This window comes from Haliotis rubra, unplaced genomic scaffold (assembly GCF_003918875.1).
Source record: "Haliotis rubra isolate DU_JTF1 unplaced genomic scaffold, ASM391887v1 Scf248, whole genome shotgun sequence".
Taxonomy (NCBI): Eukaryota; Metazoa; Mollusca; class Gastropoda; order Lepetellida; family Haliotidae; genus Haliotis; species Haliotis rubra.
In genome coordinates this window covers 1,030,412-1,053,332 of record NW_025766536.1, presented here as the reverse complement: position 1 = coordinate 1,053,332, position 22,921 = coordinate 1,030,412, and the positions used below count along the sequence as shown (strand labels likewise).

The following is a 22,921-nucleotide window of genomic DNA, read 5'->3' as shown; positions in this document are numbered from 1 at the left end:
GGATTTCTTCGCGCCAAACAGGTACGACTTGACAATGACTTCCGCCATTTTGAACCGATAGCGGCAAAATTAGAAATCATTTCCAGCAATAATCTAGGTTCAGGTGATCTCTTTGTAGCTAATAAAACATGCCCATTCCGTCTCTGTTATGTTTAAGAATCTTTGCTGTAAATACTTTACGTCCATATCTTATTTTATAGTCTTTTTGTGAGGAGAAAATAAAAACGAATGAAACAAAGGGAAGCCATATCGGACATGATCACTTCAGTTTATTCCGAAGTTTTTTCTTTTCCTTTTCCTTTTCAATGCTTGTCTCAAGTATTTAAAACACACTCGGTGATTGTTATCCTCTCTAATATTACGATTGTGAATAGATTCTAATATGGTTGTTTTTTACTTTTAATTTCTCCTAGTTCAGTCGACCTCGCTCTGGAAAGAAATCTTTCGGAAGCACGTATTTCTCATTTCGATTTTCTAGATAGACACAAAACCCTCTTGTTTGCTATAGTTAATATTTGCACTGGGTATATCTGTTGAAATTTTATTTACTCTTTGTAAATGTACGAATTACCGAAGTAATTATTCCACACGAAATAGACACAGGAATCGAAGCCACATCAAACATGTCTATTTCTGAACGTATCTAAGTTTATTTTTTGCACTGCATACATGTAGTTTTTCATATTCTAAAATATCGGTAGAAATACTAAATTAATTTTTCTATATATACTTAATTTGAAGTTAGTAGATTTTGTGGTGGATAAGGTGTCTGCAATGAACAAAGACAATTTTTATCTGTCTCCATATCTAGTCTTAAAGATTTTCAAACTTAAAAATAATTGTTCCAAACTTTTGTGTATATTTATCTGATATTTTACCTAATTTATCCTCAACTGAAATGTAATAAAAGTGTGAACTGTTTTTTTCTGTGTGTGAAAAAGTACTTTCATTAGTACAAGGTATTTTTACTATTCTTATTTTCTTAATATTCAAAGGCTGTTTTCTTATTACCAAATTACAAAATACAATAAATTTTGTCTGGAAATAAACTGATTTGTATGTGTATTTCAGACCCGATGTAGAAGATTCAGAACTTGTTTGCTATGACCTTTACAAGTGGATGTCATCCAGTGGTCCAGCTCCTTAAACAACTCAGAAGAAGAAAGATGCAGGTCACAAGCTTGTCTTCGATACCAAATGGAAACAAGGTCGCCCCTGGCTAAAAATACATTGAGGATGCAAACGAGGAGGGTGAAACAAGCTCCATGATGTCTTCTTCTCTTTGCACTAAGTGGAATATGAAAGGACGAAATGGATCCATGGTTTGGACACAAGTTGGATGTCACATTTTCATATATTGACATACTATTCAAGTTTTGCCGATTACAGAACTGGCAGAGCACTTTGGCCTGGATGTTGATAAAACACAGCTTGAGTGGAGTCAGGTCAAGGAACTCTTTGCTGACGAAGTTGACACCTGATCACCATCCAGTATCCTGAAGACTCTGACAAGCCTCAAGCCCCAACTGGGAGACCTCTACCCAAACATTGTGAAGCTCCTGAGTATCCATGCTACTGTGATCCTTTCGACATCAGAGGTTGAGAGAGTCTTCTCCAGGGTGAAACTCATTGTGACAGACCATAGGAACAGGCTGAAATAAATAACTGCACCAAGCAACTTATGGTCAGCATGAATGCTAAGTCTTCTACTGACATTGACTTGAGGAAGTGTGTGGCCAAGTTCTTGGCACGAAAGAAGAGGCGAATATGAACGAATAATTTTATGAACTTGCATCAAAGCATGCCAAACAGACCCAAATGATGTCAGCCACAGTAAATTATTGAACCCTTAATTGTTGTGCCTTTTTTGTTTGCTGAATGCCCTTTTGAATTTTAAAGTGCCCTTTTTTCTCTGAGTCGACCCTGCCCTTTCATAATCCTGGGGGAAACACTAGAACTGGGATCGGACATGCGTACAGCCAAGTCAGGGAGCATGACCACCTGGCCCCGTTAGTCACCTCTACTCAAATTCACTGCTGCTAAAGGTCAACCTTGATAATTATTATTAATTCCTCTCACATTCTATAATCAACCACTTGCCTCTTTCACCAACAGAATGGCGGCTGCAGGTAACACATCATCAAAGGGAGGTAAGACTGTGCTGATTGTGTACGCTCACCCCAAACCTGAATCGTTCAATGGCGCCCTCCTGCAAAAGGCTATCAAAGAGCTGTCGTCAAAAGGCCACAACGTCATCGTGTCCGACCTGTACAAGATGAAATTTGATCCACTGGTTCGACTTGAAGATTTTTCAGGTTTGCATATGAACAGGTTTGGTGTAGGGGTGAAACGGTACTTCTAGAACGCTCTGGTACAAAACCATTCTGGAATGTTCCACTCGCTGTTGACTGCTCTTCAGATCTTCCCTTGACTGGACCCTTTCAACTCGTATTTCCTGTCATGGACAATAAATGTGTGTATAAGTCTCTCCGTCTCTCACGTTCTCCCGTCTGCCCGGAGAACGGAAGGTCGCGGGTTCGATCCCCGACCGCGTCCTACCAAATATGGTACTTGTTGGTCCCTGCCTGGTGCTCGGTATTAATGGGTACAACAAGGACTGGTCGGCTCGGAGTCAGTACAATGTGTCTGAGTGGGGTATTCATATTTAACTGCGGCATGGTATCTCAGTGGGCTTGCACTATAAAACCAGCTTAAGTCTTGGCTAGTACAAGCAGCCGCACATACATACACACACGCATGCACGTCGTCATATGAGCGAAATATACTCAAGCACGACGTTAAACCCAATTTCACCTCACTTCACCTCACATTCTCCCACTGTCCCTCAGACAGAAGTGAATAAGGACGAGCGGGTCCTGCACCAGTTTCAGATTCAGGTCCAGCTGATGTATACAGGGATGTCCAGGATGAGGACGGAGGACCGCGTGAGTGTTCCTACAGTCGCAGTCCCCGTTTAAATCCGCTGCTCCATTCAGTTTCAGATGCAGGTCCATCTGATGTAAGCAAGGATGTCCAGGAGGAGGTGGACAAGGTGGAGCAGGCGGACCTGGTCGTGTTCCAGTTCCCGCTGTATTGGGGCTCATTTCCCGCCATACTGAAGGGTTGGATGGACAGGGTCATACAGGTCATGTCGGGGTTCGTCCGCAAAACAGGATTCTACAAAAAAGGTGATTTGAAGGTAAGGGTGAGTTAGTGAGTGAGTAGGGTTTTACACTGCTTTCAGCAATATTCCAGCAATATTACGCCTGAGGACACCATGAATGGAGTTCATTCATTATACCCATGTGGGGAATCGCACCCGGGTCTTCAGCGTGACGAGCGAACGCTTTAACCACTAGGCTACCCCACCGCTCCTTGTTAAGGGTAAGGGTGAGTTAGTGAGTAAGTGAGGTTTTACGCTGATTTAGCAATATTCCAACAATATTACGCCACAGGACACCAGGAATGGGGTTCATTCATAGTAGTGAGTGAGTACGGTTTTACACTGCTTTCAGCAATATTCCAGCAATATTTCGACTAGGCTATCCCACCGCCACTGACTCGTTGTACGTAGGGAATCGAACACGGGCCTTCGGTGCGAACGCGATACCTACTATGCTATCCCGCAGCCCCAGAAGTAAGATGAACTACCTGTAAATAGTATCACGGCGATGGACACCAAAACTGGGCCCCACACACTGTAACCAGATGGGGAATCGAACCTGGGTATTCGGTGTGACGAGCTAACGCTTTACCTACTAGGTCCCACTGCCCATAAACTGCCTTAAAATACTCAGCCAGCCAGTGTATATAGTGCCAGCCAACCGATAAAGTAAGGGGCACAAAGGCTTTGCTATGATTCATTCAAACACCAAACTCCTAGATTTGACTGAAGTTTACGCCTTAAACCGAGATAAGATCTATCTATTTTTCTGATTCCAGGGTAAAAGGGCGCTACTGTCCTTTACTACCGGATCTCCGAGCATACCCCAGGAGTCCCTGGAAGCCATGCTCTTACCAATGCAAGTATGTATAAGTTGTAAAACAGTAACTGGTTCCAATACTTTCATTTAACACCTGTGAAGATCCGGGTTAGAATTGGTCCTCAGTAACCCATGCTTGGTTGGTTTGTTGTTTAACACTGCAATCAGCAATATTCCTACTAAACTGACCGGCAAAAGAAAGTATACAAGGTTTTCAAGAGGTCACTACCATTGACCCAGACTTCCTAGACACACAAACATACAGTGGTGTTAACAACATCTGTTCTCAACCTGAGCTAAAAATCACACGCATACTACATAAACACGTGGCGTCAGACATGCGCAAGTTCACTGGTGGTCTTGAAAACCAGTTTTCAAACACATAGAGGATAAGCAGGTAATGAGTTACACACAATAAATGTTTACTGCCATCACTTTAGTATCCTGTATGTCCACCCCTGCATCAATACAGGCACGCAGTCTCCTTCTAGCCGAAGATATCAGACGTCGGACAAGTCACGTGGTATGTGACGCCATTCGTCCTGGAGGGCTTGTGCAAGTTGCTGTCTATTCTGTGGTGGGTTAGGGCGTTTCTGTCTAGTGCATCCCGTATGTGCTCGATCGGGGACATGTCTGGAGAACCTGCTGGCCACTGTAGAACGTTCACGTTGTTCCTCTCGTCGCTGCCAACGACGAACAACTCGGACAATCTGTGACGTCTGTGTTCAAGGGTCAACACATGTCCTGTGAAGGGTCTGTAGGCTCTGATACCTGCGACCCGAAGACGTCTAGCCACCGTGTATCAACTGACACGGTGATCAAGGGAATTCGACACTAATGACGTTATCGTCATGAAACGGTTTCTCAGGTTTAACGTCCTCAAATGCCAGTCTTCAGCTGGTGTTATTACTCGCGGTCTCAAACATCTTGGTCTGTCCTGTGTCTGACCCGTCTGCCTGTAATGTTGCAGCAGTCTGGAGACGGCTACACGGGTGCAGCTGAAGGCTCTTGTAACGTTGCCGTGTGTCGACCCCATCTAGAGCATACCTATGACCCTCTCACGTTCAACCGCTGATAGTCGTGGCATATCTGTGACCACGTGATCATTTTCAAACTGCATGTGTAACCTGTTCGCACACTAACTTTTAGTGCATGTGGATCTCTGACAGAGGCCCAAAATCATGGTTTATACAATTGATCACTTCGACGTTTAATTCACGACGTGCACGTGAATTTCACTGCAGGTATCAAATTGAAACGTTGGGGTGACATGTTTCAGTGTATTATTTACCTACAAAAAATATTTCTTTACGATTTGAGAAATGGTAACTTTTGGTATACTTTCTTTTGTCGGTCAGTTTATATGGTGGCTGTCTGGACCAGACAATCCAGTGATCAGCATCATGACCATCGATCTACGCAATTGGGATACGATGATATGTGTCAACCAAGTCAGCAAGCCTACCACCCGATCCCATTAGTCGTCTCTTACAAGCGTGGGTTGCTGAAAACCAATTGTTAAACGGAGTGACTCTAGATTCAACTCTGGGTAGCATTTATGCACGGAATTCTAGACATTGATATCTATCGTAACCGCTAAACAAAATCGGACCCCAATTTAATGCTCTGATTATAGAGTGGGCTGGCAGATGTGTACGTTCTAATACACTTGAAGATCCGGGTCTTCAGCAACCCACGCTTGTCGTAAGAGGCGACTAACATGGCCAGGCTCGCTGACTTGGTTGACCATGTGTCCTCGTATCCCAATTGCGTAGATCGATGTTCATGCTGTTGACCACCGGATCGTCTGGTCCAGACTCGATTATTTACAGACCGCCGCCATAAATTACAGTGCGGCGTTAAACTACAAACAAACTGGCTATACTCTCCGGGTTCAATCCGGGAAAAAGGTAGAGAGGTCTTTTACGAGAATTCTGAGGATATATTGCTTGTCTGAGAACAAACGAGATCTCCTTGGAGATAGATTTGAAATTAGATTTTGTGCAATCCCCTGACAATGCTATTACGTCATGAACTTGATGAAGTCACAATGCTATGACATCGCTGCACTGCAAGTCCAATGGCAGTACCATATTCACAGACGTCCATTTTTTATTGAAAAATAAAGAAGAGTGTTTTTTTTATGATAAATAGAATTTCACCCTCGTGTCTTTTGATATTTGTAACTTTAATCGTGTTGATATATTTAGTTTTATCAGAAGACACTTGGGTGAGATTCTCTTTACAAGGTTTATGATGTATTTTACAGGTTGGGACTTTGAACGTGGTCGGATTCGACGTCCTTTTATGGCAAGCACCCCCTCAGGTTTCATTTGGTGTCGAGAAAGGTTGGGACGGAGGAAAAGGTTTCTGAAGGAATATCTAGATGACTGGGCTTTGCGTTTGTCCACTGTGTTTGAAGAACCGACGCCTGAGATGCTGACTGTTAAAACATGGGCCAAAAAGCATTCTAAAGCATTCTGTAGCATTCTGTAGCATTCATGTTAATCTCGGTGAAGTGAATGTATGGTTACAATGGGTACGCCTTTTGGCGTTATGCTTCCAATTATACAAGGACAGAAATAGGCAAAATTTTACAATATCTAAGGGAAACATTTGTCTTTTCTCGTTTGACGACTTCCTAAAACAGTCGAAAGTCATGATGATCCAAAAATTAAACCTCAAGTGGTTGGAATGTGTTTTAAAGAGACAAAAAATTAAATTTCAGCATTGGGTCCCTTTTTACGGTAAACAACCATTCTTTCCAATCCAAAACCCAACTTTATCACTCTTTGTGAATGTGCATGCATTATCATCATAAACAATATCATTTGGACCCATTTTTAACTGTTTTTTACACTTTTGATTTGAATTTTTACATGATTGAAAATAGGACAATGGACCCCACCTAAACAAACATGTCGATATCCTAATTATCAAAGACTTCCTCAGTCTGATGTTTTGACACAATAGAGTTACATGATTGGATGTTTAAACATACCAAACCAAAGTCTTCTATCCATATAACATTTTAGGATATTCTAATGTTTAGAGGTGTAACATTTCTTTTGGCGTTCAGTTTTAGTTTGGATGTTGTTTAACACGTTGCCGTGGCTACCGATAAAAATAAATTTTAGTTTGGTTTGGTTGTTGTTTAACGCCGTATTCAGCAATATTCCAGCCATATGACGGCGGTCTGTAAATAATCGACCAAACAATTCAGTGATCAATATCGTAACATGTGTCAACCAAGTCAGCGAGCCTGACCACCCGATCCCGTTAGTCGCCTCATACCACAAGCATAGGTTGCTGAAGACCAATTCTAACCCGGATCTTCACGGGTATGGAAATAGAAGGAATCTCTGATTTGTTTTGGGTTTTTTTTTGTGGGATGCAAATACAGGCTAAGAATTAAGAGTGTCGTCTCACTTTGAATGCGGTGTAGATGTCTTTTCATTGCAAGACCAATCAACGTTTACTGTGAATATTTCAATTTGTCAACGTTTGGAACTCCCTGAAAATAAATGTAAACTTTCCAATGCTTTCTTGTTGTTCGTTTGTTGTATGATGACAGTATGTAAATAATCAAATCTAGACCAGACAACCCAGTGATTTATATCATGAGCATCGATCTACACAATCGGGATACGATGACATGTGTCACTGTCAACCAGGACAGCAAACCTGATCACCCAATCCCATTAGTTGCATTTTAAGACAAGCATGGGCTGCTGAAGACCAATTCTAACCGGCATCTTTCCGATCCATAATAGTTGGACCTTTCTGTTCCCAATCATAACCCCCAGTAGACTGATTGATTGATGAATAGTTATTTAACGCCGCAGTCGGTAGTATTCCTGCCATATGACGGCGGTCTTTAAATAATCCAGTGATCAACGGCATGAGCATCAATCTACGCAGTTGGTATACGATGACGTGTCAACCAAGTCAGCGAGTCTGACCACCCGATCCTGTTAGTCTCCTCTTACACAAGCTTGGGTTCCTGAAGGTTTATTCTAACCCGGATCTTCACGAGTCATAACCCCCAGCTAGCAGTGCCAGGAGCTTATAACAGTAAGGCTATTCTACTGTCAATCGACCCATGCTTGCCACAAAAAGGCGACTATGCTTGTCGTAAGAGGCGACTAACGGGATCGGGTGGTCAGGCTTGCTGACTTGGTGGACACATGTCATCGGTTCCCAATTGCGCGATAGTAGTATAGAGGCCTTTATGGCATCAAAATCTATTTTTAGAATAGGCCCCTGGCAACAGGTTATATTTAGAATAGGACCATTATAGCATCAAAAGCTATGTTTAGACCATGAGTCATGTCAACACCTGGTGTTTCTATTTTTAGAAGAGTCTATATTTAGAGTATGACTCATGTTCTACATGGGATTCCCCCAACTTATCTTTAGACTCAGGTGGGTATATAAAGTCCACCAAACAGCCCCATGGGGAGCAGCCGTGTCTGCTCAAAAAAAAAAAAAAAAAAAAAATAGTAAGTACACACAAACACTCGTGTACTTACAACCACGCGTCCCAAAGAGGGACAACCATGCGACCCAAAGAGGGTCAACTAGCTGGGACACCCCAGTCCAGGCCCAAGAGTCCCAAGGAGGGACACTCCGACCCCAACGCCCAAGGAGAAACGCCGAGACCCAACGCCACTGAGACAACCATGCCCAGTCCCAAGAGTCCCAAGGAGGGACACCGCCACCACACCCACTAGTCCCAAGGAGGGACACCCCACGCATCCCAGCAACAAGCCCCATGTCATACACAGCTCAGTCTCTGAAGTCACTACACCTAGTGATTACACATTGTGGATATACTCCATACCAGTGTATTTCTTACTGGATTACTAAACAACCTTGGATTATACTGTGTGATTCACTGGATTTATATTTTCAATAGCTCAGCCTCTCAACTACACATCTCTGGAGTGATTAAACATTGTGGATATTTCTCACTGGATTACAAAACATCTTTGGATTATACTCTGGAGTGACTACACATTGTGGATATACTACCAGTGTATTTCTCTTTTATCTCAAACCGAGCGCCCGTTATCGCAGTATCAATTCCCGTCTGACTAAATATAACTATAAACTATTGAGAATGTGAAATTCAAATGTAGACAACGTCCTACCTTCATTCCTTACATTGTAACACAGAATACATCGTAACACAGATTAAGATTTTCATCATCATCAGATTGAACGAGTGTTGGGGATAAAGACTATTCTAGTGTACATGAAGTCATCTTACCTCTGTTCATCATATCCATATGAATGACAGCAGGGAATAACACATCCATAGGTACCAATTCATGATGTTTTGTTGGGTATGACAAGACACTCGTTCATGTGGAGACAACAGATTGATTCACACTGTTCTCCAACTATGAATAAGACATTTGCCCACCCATGACTCCGATGTAAACACAAAATACATTTAACAAACATTTTCTTATGACAGTACTCAACCATGCATGCACAAGCGTAAAATTAGGTCACAGACCTCGTCCCCCGCCGCCATTTTGAAAAATGATAAATAAATAGATTTGAACAAATAACAAAGTCTTAGCCATGCCCGCCGGTGAAAAAAAACTGAATAAAATGTTGAAACTCATAGCAAAATCACACACAGCATGCTTCTCACCAAAATATCCCATGTGGAACGAGTCACCATGAACCTACTTTAAAATCTCACATAATCATATGAATAAACACAGCCCGATACACACACAGAATACGACCGATAGAAAGTTGATTACACATTACTCCCATATGCCATGGATGTTTAAATCCCCCACAATAAACACAGTCCAATCATAGTGAGAACCTTTTCCTAGGTTCATCGTTTTTTAAACTATAGCTTGCATAAAACCAAATTTAGTGTGTAGATGCACTTGCATAGTCAACATGCAATTGTGTACAGTCGTCAACAACATTATTCACACAATACGTTCAAACGCAAAAATACTTACAAATTAGAATATAGAATGATCCATCACATGAATTCCAAACCTACTGTGCTGTTTTAAACAGTCATGAAACCGCCAGAATACTTAAACACACACAGCACAACATACCGGCTGCACATGGCGGTGAACAAAGAGCATTTAAAGCTTTGCGCCAAAAGCCCCGACCTAAAACCAGTTACCAGTTCTATCAAACCGGATCGCAAACGGTTCTATCAAACCGGTTTGCAAACGGTTCTGACTCAAAATGGCTACAGGTCCAAAACGGCCCTGTAGACCAAAAACGGCTTACAACAGAAGTGACCATTTGTAATAGCTTATGTATTTATAAACCGTTTTTATATATATATATATATATATATATATATATATATATATATATATATATATATATATATATATTCATATATATTCATATATATTCATTACAGATCATTAAAATTGAGGTTATCTTGTATTCAATACGATGAACTGAAACAGTTGTTATCTTCAATACAATGAACAGTAATGACGTTTAAACTGAAACTTTTATGTCTGATAATAGTATGAGGAGGTTAAAAATTCTGTGGATTCAGTGAAATAGGGTTGAAATTGGTATTATAAAACCAAGAATTGTACAACAGTTTTCTTATGTCAATCCTCCAGCAATACATTAAGTGAGTTTAGTACACTCTCAGCAATAGTCCAACTCTATGGCGGTGGTCTGTACATAATTGACCAGACAATCCAGTGATCAACAGCATGAGGGTCATTCTACACAATGTGCCATGTGTGTCAACCAGCGAGCCTGACCACCCGATCCCCGTTAGTCGCCTTTTATGACAAGCATGGGTTACTGAAGGGTAACCCAGACCTTCATGGGTACAATACATTAAAAACAAGAGAGAGATACAGATTTCATTGTTTATTAGCTCCGTTTCAAATGAGTAGACATTAGGATAGAAGCTCTCCCAAATGCCTACCTACTTTACATCTGTTGTCTTATTACCCTTCCTCATCAACCTGTCCTTCACTCTCTTCATCAGATGTTATGTCTTCATCTTCAGTCACACCTTCGACCCAAGACTTATATTGGTACAATTTTGAAATCACCTCATGATACATATTATTTGTGTCTTTTACTTGTTTCAGTATTCCTCGTGTCTTTGGACCATACTGCATATGGTACAGATAAGTAATAAATCGTGCATACATCTCTTTAAACGTGCTGCACATCAATTTGTTCAGTTTGGCTTGAATCATGTCTTCGTTTAAACCTCTTTTCATGTACAGCTGTCGTTTCTCATCCCAAAAGTCTTTTTCAGCTCGTGTATGTGAATACATTTGTCTTATACCTTTGCTCTTCGAGAGCAGCCATCTTATTTTTCCTGTTGTTGTGTGTGACATCGCTTAATGATTCATCATCCTCATCATTTTCCATTTCAGGGCATTGTTTATCGTGTAAATGTCTTTGTAAGTTATGGTTATTGCTAAACACTTGACCACAATAGTCACAATCCACCAGAGGACGTGGTCGTCGCAGGAGAGAAGTTGTTGTCTTCCTCCCACTTCCTTTCACTTGGGGTATCCCAGGAGGACCCACTGAAGACTTTTCGGGACACCAGTTTCTTCTGTGTTTTTGCAAATCTTGCACGTCTTGAAACATGAGTCCACAGTCATCACAAGATGGCATGGTTGAGAGGTTTTCTTCACACGTCTGCTCACGCTGAACATCTAACTCGGACTGAATTGTCCTGGCTTGGAGGCTCTCCTTTAAACTGAATGCATTTGGCCAAAGTCGCTTATGGGGAGGTGTTTGGGGTTTTAGATCAACCAACAAGTAGCCATAAGGCTTCTGGTAGCCCTTTGAAATGGCTCCATGAAATGGTCTGTGTTACCTGGATACATTTGCCTCGCCAAAGTCATGATAGGTTGTTGATCGATAGGGTTGTTGAACAGAAGCAGATAATGGCAGTTTCTTCGTTGTGTGGGATCCTTACTGAAATACAAATTCTGGTTCAAGGCAATCACTGAGAGATTACGAGATTACGACTTCCTTCTGTAAACAGATCTGTAATGCGTTGGTCTTTGCTGGCAGTAGACATTAAGTCGTCGAGGATAACCACGTTTGTAGTATAGAAGTAATCAGTTTCGGACATCAAAGCATTCCTAAGGAGAACAAAAGCATTCCTAAAGAGATCAATAGCATTCCAGGGGAGATCAAAGGCATTTTTAAGGAGTAATCCTACATACCAAAGGAGTTTTCAGGATTCGCATTCCATAAATTCCAGGAGCTGTCCTTTGAACCTTTAACCCTATTGTATACAATGATAGCCTACACTATGGTTCTATACCAGCCGGTAAAGAGTTAAGGGGCGTCTTTATAGACCATTCTTAGCCAATATGCATGACCTCGAGGTCAAATCGAAAGCGAGGCTTAAATAGGTTGACCAAACATTGAAAATGGCGACCTCGAAAAGGAAAGATTACTGCTGTGTGCCTTTGCGTTGGAGTGATGCCCGTAAGGATTTTACGGTATCTTTTCACCATATTCCCAAGAATAAGATCAGAAGAAGGCAGTGGTTGACGAAAATACGGAGAGATCCTGGAAAATGATTCATAGTAAGTACAAAATAATTACGGCACATGGCATAGTCTAGATCTGCCGTGAAATGTACAAACTGTTCACTATGCAAGGTTTTAATATTAGGGCACATGTACAATGTGAATGTCACACACACACACAGACACATTCAAACCCCACACCCACCCACCCCCACACAGTCATGTTCAAAATCAGTGATCACCCCCCTAGTTCATATGTACACAATTGGCCTCCCCTGCCTCCCAAAACAAACTGGGAGACACCCCAACCCCCACAAACACCGCACCTAAAATCATCATCACCCTACTAGTTATAAATTATGAACGGTCGATTATATCAATTTTTTTTAAGCATATGGACATATGGAGACACTCTTGTCATGATGGCAAGGGAATTTTATTTGCAAATATTCTGTATCAGTGAAATTAGATTGGCTGCAAATCAAAGTAACATTTCAAGTACGCAGGACACACACATGCTGTTAAAAAAATCTTAAATATGTACTTTCAAAATTACTGCATACTGACCAGTACTTCAGGGATACAGGACATATCACTGGACAATCTAATTACAACAACTGAAATATATTTAGTGTTTAAATATCCATTTCAGATGCTGCTAATTAAGAGTCAGAGAGCATGTCACCAGCTCAGGAACCTCCCATAAGGAATCTACCACAGTCACCATCTCAGATACAGTAAGAATGTCAGATCGTATTAAGTTAATTTTGCCAGCTGACATGGTTTTAAAGAATTTAATACAACTGAACTTGAAAACTATAAAAATATTGATTGCCCATACTGTCTAAAATATGAAATGATGTTAGCCTCTATTCCTTGATGTATATTTGTAATTCCAGAGATATATTTATTGTTTGTGTGGTCGAAGAGATAATAGTGATGCTTTACAATGCTTATATTACAGTGAAGCAGAGAGTGATACAGCAGCCACTGACCCCAGTCCTACATAGAACAACTCCATCAGAAATTACATGAACAGGGGAGGCAACTCAGGGAAAAGGTTGACAAGATAGAACTGAACAGAAAACGTGAAAAGCTTGGATTTTGTAAATTCATGTATGATGATAAAAATTGATTGAACCATTTACAGTATTCCATCATTTCAAACATTGGCACTGATTAGCTGGAACTTTTTCATTTGTTGAATATCTTCCCAGGTTTTGTGATGCACCTTGCCCAAACAGCACAACATTGACAGACATGAATGTAAATGAAATTGTTTCGTGCTTTTGTGTTGTGTAAATGAGGGATGAAACAAGAGACAGCTGTAACAGATAGCTGTAATACATACACATTGATGGATTTAGCTGCATAATAGAAGGGTATTTAATAATGGCATAGTTGTAGATGTAACTCATTTGCTGCTGTTTAATTACTGATTGATGAAAAAGAATGTATTTCATCCTGTTTGAAAAAAGTTAGTTGAGAACCAGAAAAAACAGGTAAGAGATAATGATACTGTGTAAGGGGAGAAAACTATGATAAATTATGAATTGATCCAGCTGTAATTGTTGCCATTCATGTCAGACTAATCTAAAAAGATATTTCTATCAACAAAAATATTGCACCCAATATATCTACAATTTGCATCCCCTGAAAATTTTATTGTTATTCATCAGTGTTACAGTTGGAAGTTATTGTGCATGTGTCTATTGTTATTGGACTTTAAGTTTCGTAATGTACCGTTCAAGGGAAATTTGCAACCAGGAAGTATACATTGAGATTTGTCGCCATTATGCGATTGTATCCTTGCCCAATTTAGCCTCGTTTTGGTACAGATATGAATATTCATGAGGCCTCATTAAGAATGGTCTCTATAACATCATGACTCACGGAGATGGGAATGTGTATTGAAATGTTATGCATAGGAACCAAGCAAATTTGATATATCGAAATCATTGCTATTAAAGTTGAAAATGGGTGGAATGTTGCTTATGTCTATAAATTCATAGCTGATTCTAACCGCTTTCAATAAGCTCTTGGTACCATAAATAATATGTTCATTAAGTAGTACATCTTATTTGTTAACACTTGTAAGCTAGTCTGTCGTATACACCCTGAAGCAAATATATCCAAGAAAGCCCACAAGTCTACAAAATGTGGCAAGTCTAGATTTCCTCAGCTTCTGAAAATGAAGAAAGACTCAGGGCTCCTTTTCATTATATTCTTTACTATGAACTTTTTTTTCAGTAAAATATGTTCATTTCAGAGACTAGTTGTTAGTCTAACTTGTACGCATGCATCACTTCTTACGTTATATTCCATCAGAAATTCCAACCTAGAAATGCAGCAGTCTATTTCCTTTTATATGTAATATCAATGTTCAAACCTTATAGTTTCTTTGGAAATAACATATGGTTGAAATCAAAATGGTTTGAAAAGAAGTACAAACATATGTCAATATGAATGGACGGTTTAGCCTGGTGAGTCACGCAGATTGGAATGTCAGTTACTGGAAATTGAAAATATTCACCCAAACGCAACCGTCCACGTTAAAGTGGGGTCGAAAGTTGGTCATCTCGCCTCGAAGTTGTGTTTTGGCGCTACACTCCAGCGGATCGCAATGTTTTCAATCTAAGATATCCTACCCATCAAAAGCTTAAACTCACTAGTGAAAATTAAGTAAAAATAAAGGTTAATGGTACCTGCGGCAAAGATTAATTATTTACAAAACCTTGCACGATATCATTACACAGCCAACTTGCATGAATTCGATATGGCTCATGCTTCCAGAAAACAAAGCCATTTCCGTAATTCTGCAACAAACATAACTCTCTGAAATTGGAATGTGTATTGAATGTCTCTACTCCAGCAGGTAAAGGGTTAACAGAATGTATGAAACACAGCTCACCTTTTTAGCTCATTGTAAATGCCTGCATATGAATATAATTCTGCAGTATACAAGCAGGTCAAATTAAGACTATTCTCTGCAAGAAATGAAATATCAAATGCTCAATGGATGAGAAATATTACTTAAAAGTCAATCAATTCTAACAATTTGTACAAAGTTTCAATTATATACCTTCAACCGAACAACATAGGGTTTGCAGAAACACCGTTCCTGGTCTTGAATTGATAACACTAAATTTTTCACTTTGCTTTTAAGGATAGGTATAGTTTCACACAACTGCTTATCATTCAGCTGAATCACACGCCAGGAAGACATGTGTGCGTTCACCTGTACCTGTGATATTTTATATCAACATACAATTAAATCACGTATGTCTTCAATGTTTTACCACTTTATTTTGAATGTTTAATGGTAGACGCTATTCAGAAAATGTCACGATTAATATCACGACTATCATGACTTACAATTCCTTTGAATTTTCAGTACACATATTCTATTAAAAATGTCACGATCAAGATTTGCAAACCTTTTTGTTTGCAGACAAATAAGAAAGTATACCATATGACCTCGTTACACTGTTATCTGATTATTGCATTGCATTGCAATAGTTGTGCCACAAACTATTTTATTGATACATCATCAACTACAACCTTTATATTAAACTGAGGTCAGATTTAGTTTCATGTGTTTTCTGTGGGAGGTTATTTAGTATGTATGTAACTCATTAATAGCTAAAGATATGCATGACGTAACAAGTCAGCCAAGTCATGGCTGGGTGTATTGTTCTCATGCACTGATACATTCAGCCATCTCAGCCTTCCTTAAAAGCAAAACAATGGATAGTATAAAACGTAGTAGCCATTTCCAAATAGGGAAGTGCTGACACAGAAAGGAATGTGTATTCACGTGACAAGCTCATTGTGTGGTCATTGTTGAGATGTTATTATAGATCATGAGCCACAACTGACTAGTGTGGGGGCTGCGACTTGGTGAGGTGAGGTGAAATTGGGTTTTACGTCGTGCTTGAGATGCACGTGTATATGTATGTGCGGCTGCTTGTACTAGCCCAGACTTAAGCTGGTTTTATAGTGCTAGCCCACTGAGATACCATGCCGCAGTGAAGCACGAATACCCCACTCAGACACATTATACTGACTCCGAGCCGACCAGTCCTTGTTGTACCCATTAATGCCGAGCGCCAGGCAGGGACCAACAAGTACCATATTTTAACGTCTTTTGGTATGACGCGGTCGGGGATCGAACCCGCGACCTTCTGCTCTCCGGGCGGACGCTCTAACCACTACACCACGGAGGCGGTCGGCTGTGACTTGACACTATTGAAAAGAGATGCCGTGTGTCAACAACCTGTTTGTGAGCTTTTAGGTAGATAGCAGAATTCGAAGAACAGCATTTTGCAAAAATATAAAATGATCTAAGCTGTAATCGTTTTGTGTTTTCTTCACACGAAACATTCGAGTTCAACAACACCACCTGGATGTATTGTAGGAATAGTTTCATTGGTAAATACTTTAGGTTTTTCTGCTTGTTTGGTCAAAGCTTCTTTAACTTGCTTTGTTGTTACCTCTCGGTAGTTATGTAAAGTGCATGAACACTCATACACACGCAATGTATGCATGACATCAAGGTTAGACGATGACAGATGCTAATACACTAATGCTATATTAACTTAGACTCTTCATTCAGCCAAAACATGGCATAACAGGGCTTTCCATATAAGGTTATGCTACTACTTGATCACCCGATCCAGAGCGGGGCGGTCTTGTGAAAAGACAATTACACTGGTCTCAATATATATATATATATATATATATATTCGGGGGTTCGGGGGCGGAGGGGTAGCCTAGTGGTTAAAGCGTTGGCTCGTCACGCCGAAGACCCGGGTTCGAATCCCCACATGGGTACAATGTATGAAGCCCATTTCTGGTGTCCCCGCCGTGATGTTGCTGGAATATTGCTAAAAGCGGCGTAAAACCAAACTCAGTCAGTCAGTAACAGCCTGTTCAAGATCATATTGTTTTGAACAATAGGATTGCTGAAACATATTTACAATGTGTATGACACCATAGAAACCTGAATTAAAACAACGAAACAAAATTGTAACAGACCTTTTATTAACAACATAAGGTGTCAGTCTTCACAAGTATAGGATTCAAGGGATTTTTCACAAGAAAAAAGCAATCTTTTGGTTCAATGATTTTAAAGCTTGTATTGTGTTTTAGTCTTAACATGATACAGCAGGTATAGAACAGAGAAGACTATCGTTTAGCGGCATTTATGCCACAGAAACATGTTTGTGTCCTGGGGGTCCCAACTTGGCTGCTCTCCTGATGTATAGGACCAAGTGTTTCTTTGATAGGGAGCTGTTGGTGTCATTTCGAGAAAACTGTTTTGTCTTCTTGGCAGGTTGTGTTTTAATATGTGGATAAGTCCACATCTCTTCCTTCCTTTATGTCGGCTTGGTGACTGATTCTTCTGTGTCATTATTATGGGATGATAAAATCTCGACTGAAGGGTTGTAACGCAAGACAAGGATTTTATTCTTGCTGACCCTCATCATCATCATCATCAGTATCGTCATCGGCAGCCATGACAGATTCACTGTCACTTTCTACTTCGGGCATATCTATACGAGTCAGAATGTCTTTCATGATCGTTTTCATGAAACGGGTTATCTTGTTTTTGATGATAGATTGATCAGTGCCAGGGTCCATATCACTCAGGCTGTCTAGGTTGGGTTGAAATAGAGGTGCCTGTTTAAAGTATTGAGTGAACTCTATGACATTGTTAAGGCTATTGGCCAATTCATTTCCCCATATCTGTTTCATTTTTCTGTCAATCCAATCTTCTGTTCGACCCTGTTGTCTGTACTTTTCCTTTTGAGTTTCATAACGTCATGGTTAATGTTGTACACACGATTCCAGATGCGTTGTAAACCCACATTTTGCCACTCCTCCGTGTCAGTGCTTGAAGGCTTCCCACGACATTGTTTTCCAGCAGAACCTCCTCCTTTCTGTACAGGAAGTTGTTCCTCGCCTTCACTGTTGTCGTCACTATCATATCTGAGACGTTTCCTCTTGGATTTCAAACTGGTGTTTGCTGGACACCATGTTTTGATATGTCGCTGTAGATCATGCATATTGTCTATCAATACGCCGCAGTCGGTACACGCAGTGGCCATGGTGAAAGGTCCTGTGTCGTCACTCGAGATGGATGCTGTTTCAGTGTCGTTGTCAAAGCTAAGAGATCTTTCTTTGGATGTGTCATCAGCACAAATGTCGGAAGCTGTCTGAACGTCTAATACTGGAGAGACCTCTTTTACCTGTTTTGTTGCAAACCACTCTGTTGATCAGATGTATTGAGGTTGGTTTTCAAGAGATTGACATGGAGTCTATTCTTTTCACTTGTACTAGGTTTGAGATCCACTGTGAAGTGTCCATAAGGTGTTTCAACAGCCTTTTCATAAAGAATCATAAATCTACTAATGTCGTCAGGAAATATCCTTCTGGCAAATAACTTCACCTGCTGTCTGTCCACTGGTGAATTGAAAAGTGTTACATAATGTGAATTTAGAGCAATGTCACGAGATTCCTTACCTCTTGGGAAGATGTTTTGCAATAGCAAAAGATAATAACATTTTGTGGTGGGAGGTTTGAGTAAACAGATGGGAAATCCGCTTATCATTCTTTGCTTCAGACTGAAAATCATCCAACACCATCATGTTCTGGTTGTGGGCATCAAAGTAGTTTTCATCTTCGATATTGTAAGGTATTCCTTTCACAAAACGTACTTGGGGTAAAGTTTGAAGAATGCTATCGTAAAGAGGTTGCCACATGGTATAACACCAGACTATACAGTCAGGTAGAGGTTGAATGAATCCATGTCTTAATAGGTTGAAGACAAACACCGACTTTCCACATCCACTGGGTCCGACGATGATGCCATTGGAGGGAATCAGAAATTTGAATCGTTCTTGCTGCTTGTGCTCCTCCTGAGGAGGAGGAGGAGGAGGAAGTTGTTTATCCTGAGGAGGAGGAGGATGTAACTCTTGAATTGATCCTTGCATATGCATCTGCTTCTGATGTCTTTGTAAATTATCTTTTCGCGTAAATCTCTTGTCACAGTCTGGACAGGTGGTAGTAAGCTCCATAGTGATGTAACACAAGTGGGTGATTAGAGGGTCTGAAGCATTCTTTTATACCTTTGAGCCATGTTACGTTTCAAGGCAGCTTTAGTCCGTTTCATAATGATATTGGACACAGGTTGTATTTTCAGCGAGTCTTCTTTTGCCCTTCACAGTTGCCCCTCTTTTTTCTTGTTAGATGTAACCTGTCTATTCAGCAATGCCATTGTTTTTCTCTGACGTGTTTTTGTTGACTTGTTCTTGCCAAACTTTGTGAACATGGGTGTAGGGCCAAATATATCCCCAGAAGCTCTCCTCATGTTGAAAAAAGGACGTCTTATCCGTCAGCAGGCAAGAGTGAAATGCCAGTCATTAGATACTTCAGTTTAGTATTTATTCTACTTTCTTACTATGCAGGACATTTTTGGAAATGATATTTGCATTTGTACATTTTTCTTATACCCAACAAAACATCATTTGCTCTAAACTACTTTTTTTTCATATTTTTTCACATACATCAATAGCATCATTGACTACTGAAACAAGAAGGTGTACAGTATTTGAAGTAGTGACAAATATATTGAGATACAAAAGTGTCATTCCATATAAAGTTCCTTACATCAAATTGATGAAGAAAGTGATGAAAACTCCAGTTGGTTTTACATTTACATAAGAGATAATACAAACAATAGAAGCCACATACATTTGAATCTACAGCTTGTAACCGTTCACCATTGTACAAGTAAGATTTAACATAAGACTTTAGATAACTATCAAATACAGCATCAACTGGTTCTGCTAAACTATCAAACAGTTCTGCTCTAGTTCCTTTGAAATACATAGCCACCCAGTGGCGACCACTCTTTTGTATGCTGTCTGTATTCACAATGACACCCACCTTTCTTCAACAGTGAAGGTGCGAGTGTGGGTAAAGTATCTTTAGCATACACTCCCAAGACATGTCTCTGTAAGACTGAATTACACTGCATGGCACATTGCAATTCTGAGGCTTTCATGTTGATGATTACTTGATGTACACATTCCTTGCCTTATCAATTTCTATGATAGAGTTTCTTTCACTCATGATGACACAACTCAAAGTTTTGGTGAGAGCAGATTTGAATTCAATTTCAAGTCTCACATTTCACGATTTCACCAGATTGAGATATACAGTTCCTACTTCATCCTTTAAATCTATGTTTGACTGGTTTGTGTAAACTATAAGCTTCTTGGTTGTTCACAACTCGTTTCACCTTCCTCAGCTTGATGCTATGGTGACTCTTTTTCTTCAATTCATCACGGGCGGTGGGGTACATAATAAGCTCCCAGATTGTGAGGATCATAAAAATACTTTTCTAATGCTTTTTGCTGTTTCAACTCACTGCTTTTCTTTTGGGAACTCATGTTGTACTGAGGAGAATAAGACTTACTAAACAATATATATAACATAAAACACATATGGTTTGATTATTTATTCATTCCACCACTATCCCCTATTAGTGTGTTACAGTACATAATGATCATCAACATGTTACAGAGCATGATTAAAACACCTCTGAATTTACACTGATAGGATATGTCCTTCAAAAATTTTGAGATGACATGTCTTCCATCATCCCTCTGGATCATAGTCACACAAACAGTCAATAAGTTCATTACAACACACATGACACTGGACTTGTCCACTATTGCAACTCACGTGACGCAGCATATTATTGTGACAACAAATGCTACAATTTCGTTGAAGAGGAGTAAGTTTCTCTTCTTCATATGGATCTTCCGCTGTTAAATCAAGTGCGACATTCATCTCCATGTGTTGTTTCTCTTGCTGTTCAATGTCTTCCATGAGTTGAGTGTAATCCCACCACAAATCATTTAAGGTGGACGACCGCCTCCGTGGTGTAGTGGTTTGAGCGTCCGCCCGGAGAGCGGAAGGTCACGGGTTCGATCCCCGACCACGTCATACCGAAAAGACGTTAGAATATGGGTACTTGTTGGTCTCTGCCTGGCGCTCGGCATTAATGGGTACAACAATTCCGCTGGAGTGTAGCGCCAAAACACAACTTTGAGGCGAGATGACCAACTTTCGACCCCACTTTAACGTGGATGGTTGCGTTTGGGTGAATATTTTCAATTTCAGTAACTGACATTCCAATCTGCGTGACTCACCAGGCTAAACCTTACATTCATATTGACATATGTTTGTACTTCTTTTCAAACCATTTTGATTTCAACCATATGTTATTTCCATAGAAGCTATAAGGTTTGAACATTGATATTACATATAAAAGGAAATAGACTGCTGCATTTCTAGGTTGGAATTTCTGATGGAATATAACGTAAGAAGTGATGCATGCATACAAGTTAGACTAACAATTAGTCTCTGAAATGAACATATTTTACTGAAAAAAAGTTCATAGTAAAGAATATAATGAAAAGGAGCCCTGAGTCTTTCTTCATTTTCAGAAGCTGAGGAAATCTAGACTTGCCACATTTTGTAGACTTGTGGGCTTTCTTGGATATATTTGCTTCAGGGTGTATACGACAGACTAGCTTACAAGTGTTAACAAATAAGATGTACTACTTAATGAACATATTATTTATGGTACCAAGAGCTTATTGAAAGCGGTTAGAATCAGCTATGAATTTATAGACATAAGCAACATTCCACCCATTTTCAACTTTAATAGCAATGATTTTGATATATCAAATTTGCTTGGTTCCTATTCATAACATTTTGATACACATTCCCATCTCCGTGAGTCATGATGTTAAATAAAGACGCCCCTTAACTCTTTACCGGCAGGTATAGAACCATAGTGTAGGCTATCATTGTATACAATAGGGTTAAAGGTTCAAAGGACAGCTCCTGGAGTTTATGGAATGCGAATCCTGAAAACTCCTTTGGTATGTAGGATTACTCCTTAAAAAATGCCTTTGATCTCCCCTGGAATGCTATTGATCTCTTTAGGAATGCTTTTGTTCTCCTTAGGAATGCTTTGATGTCCGAAACTGATTACTTCTATACTACTCACGTTCACAACACTGGGGTCCAGAAATGCATCCTTTTCGAGATCAGAAGGAATGCCTTGATGAAATTCCACATAGGGATAAACATGGGTTTGAATGGCATTATACAAGGGCTGCTATCGTTTGTAGAGCCATATAATGCGTTCAGGATAAGGTTTAATGTTCATCCTTTCTAGAAGCTGTTTCACTAAGTAGGTTTTCCCACAGGAGGTTGGCCCTGAGACTATCATGGTGAATGGATGTTGCGGCCTACATTCTTCCAATGACTGGGTAGTACTTTCTGATGAATGTGGTTGCACTGGTTGCTGCTGCTGCTGCTGCTGCT

The 22,921-nt window shown here is 40.1% G+C and overlaps 1 protein-coding gene and 1 long non-coding RNA gene across 3 annotated transcripts; one reads left to right on the top strand and one right to left on the bottom strand.

Annotated features, from left to right (window-relative positions):
• Positions 1 to 475: 475 nt before the first annotated feature.
• On the bottom strand, positions 476 to 2,218 carry LOC124279220. The gene is made up of 2 exons (XR_006899328.1): positions 2,180 to 2,218; positions 476 to 1,652 (listed from the first exon to the last, which is right to left on the bottom strand). It is a non-coding gene; the product is annotated as an uncharacterized LOC124279220 (long non-coding RNA).
• LOC124279219 (ribosyldihydronicotinamide dehydrogenase [quinone]-like) lies at positions 1,250 to 6,668 on the top strand. Of its 2 annotated transcripts, none has more exons than XM_046715031.1 (5): positions 1,250 to 1,322; positions 2,116 to 2,315; positions 3,009 to 3,205; positions 3,943 to 4,026; positions 6,253 to 6,668. In XM_046715031.1, the coding sequence occupies exons 2-5, from the start codon at positions 2,117 to 2,119 to the stop codon at positions 6,355 to 6,357; spliced, it is 585 nt and encodes a 194-aa protein (XP_046570987.1). In that variant the 5' UTR covers positions 1,250 to 1,322; position 2,116; the 3' UTR covers positions 6,358 to 6,668. The 2 variants fall into 2 exon arrangements, with proteins under 2 accessions (XP_046570987.1, XP_046570986.1); XM_046715030.1 differs by having other exon boundaries at positions 2,997 to 3,199.
• The last annotated feature ends 16,253 nt before the right edge of the window (positions 6,669 to 22,921 follow it).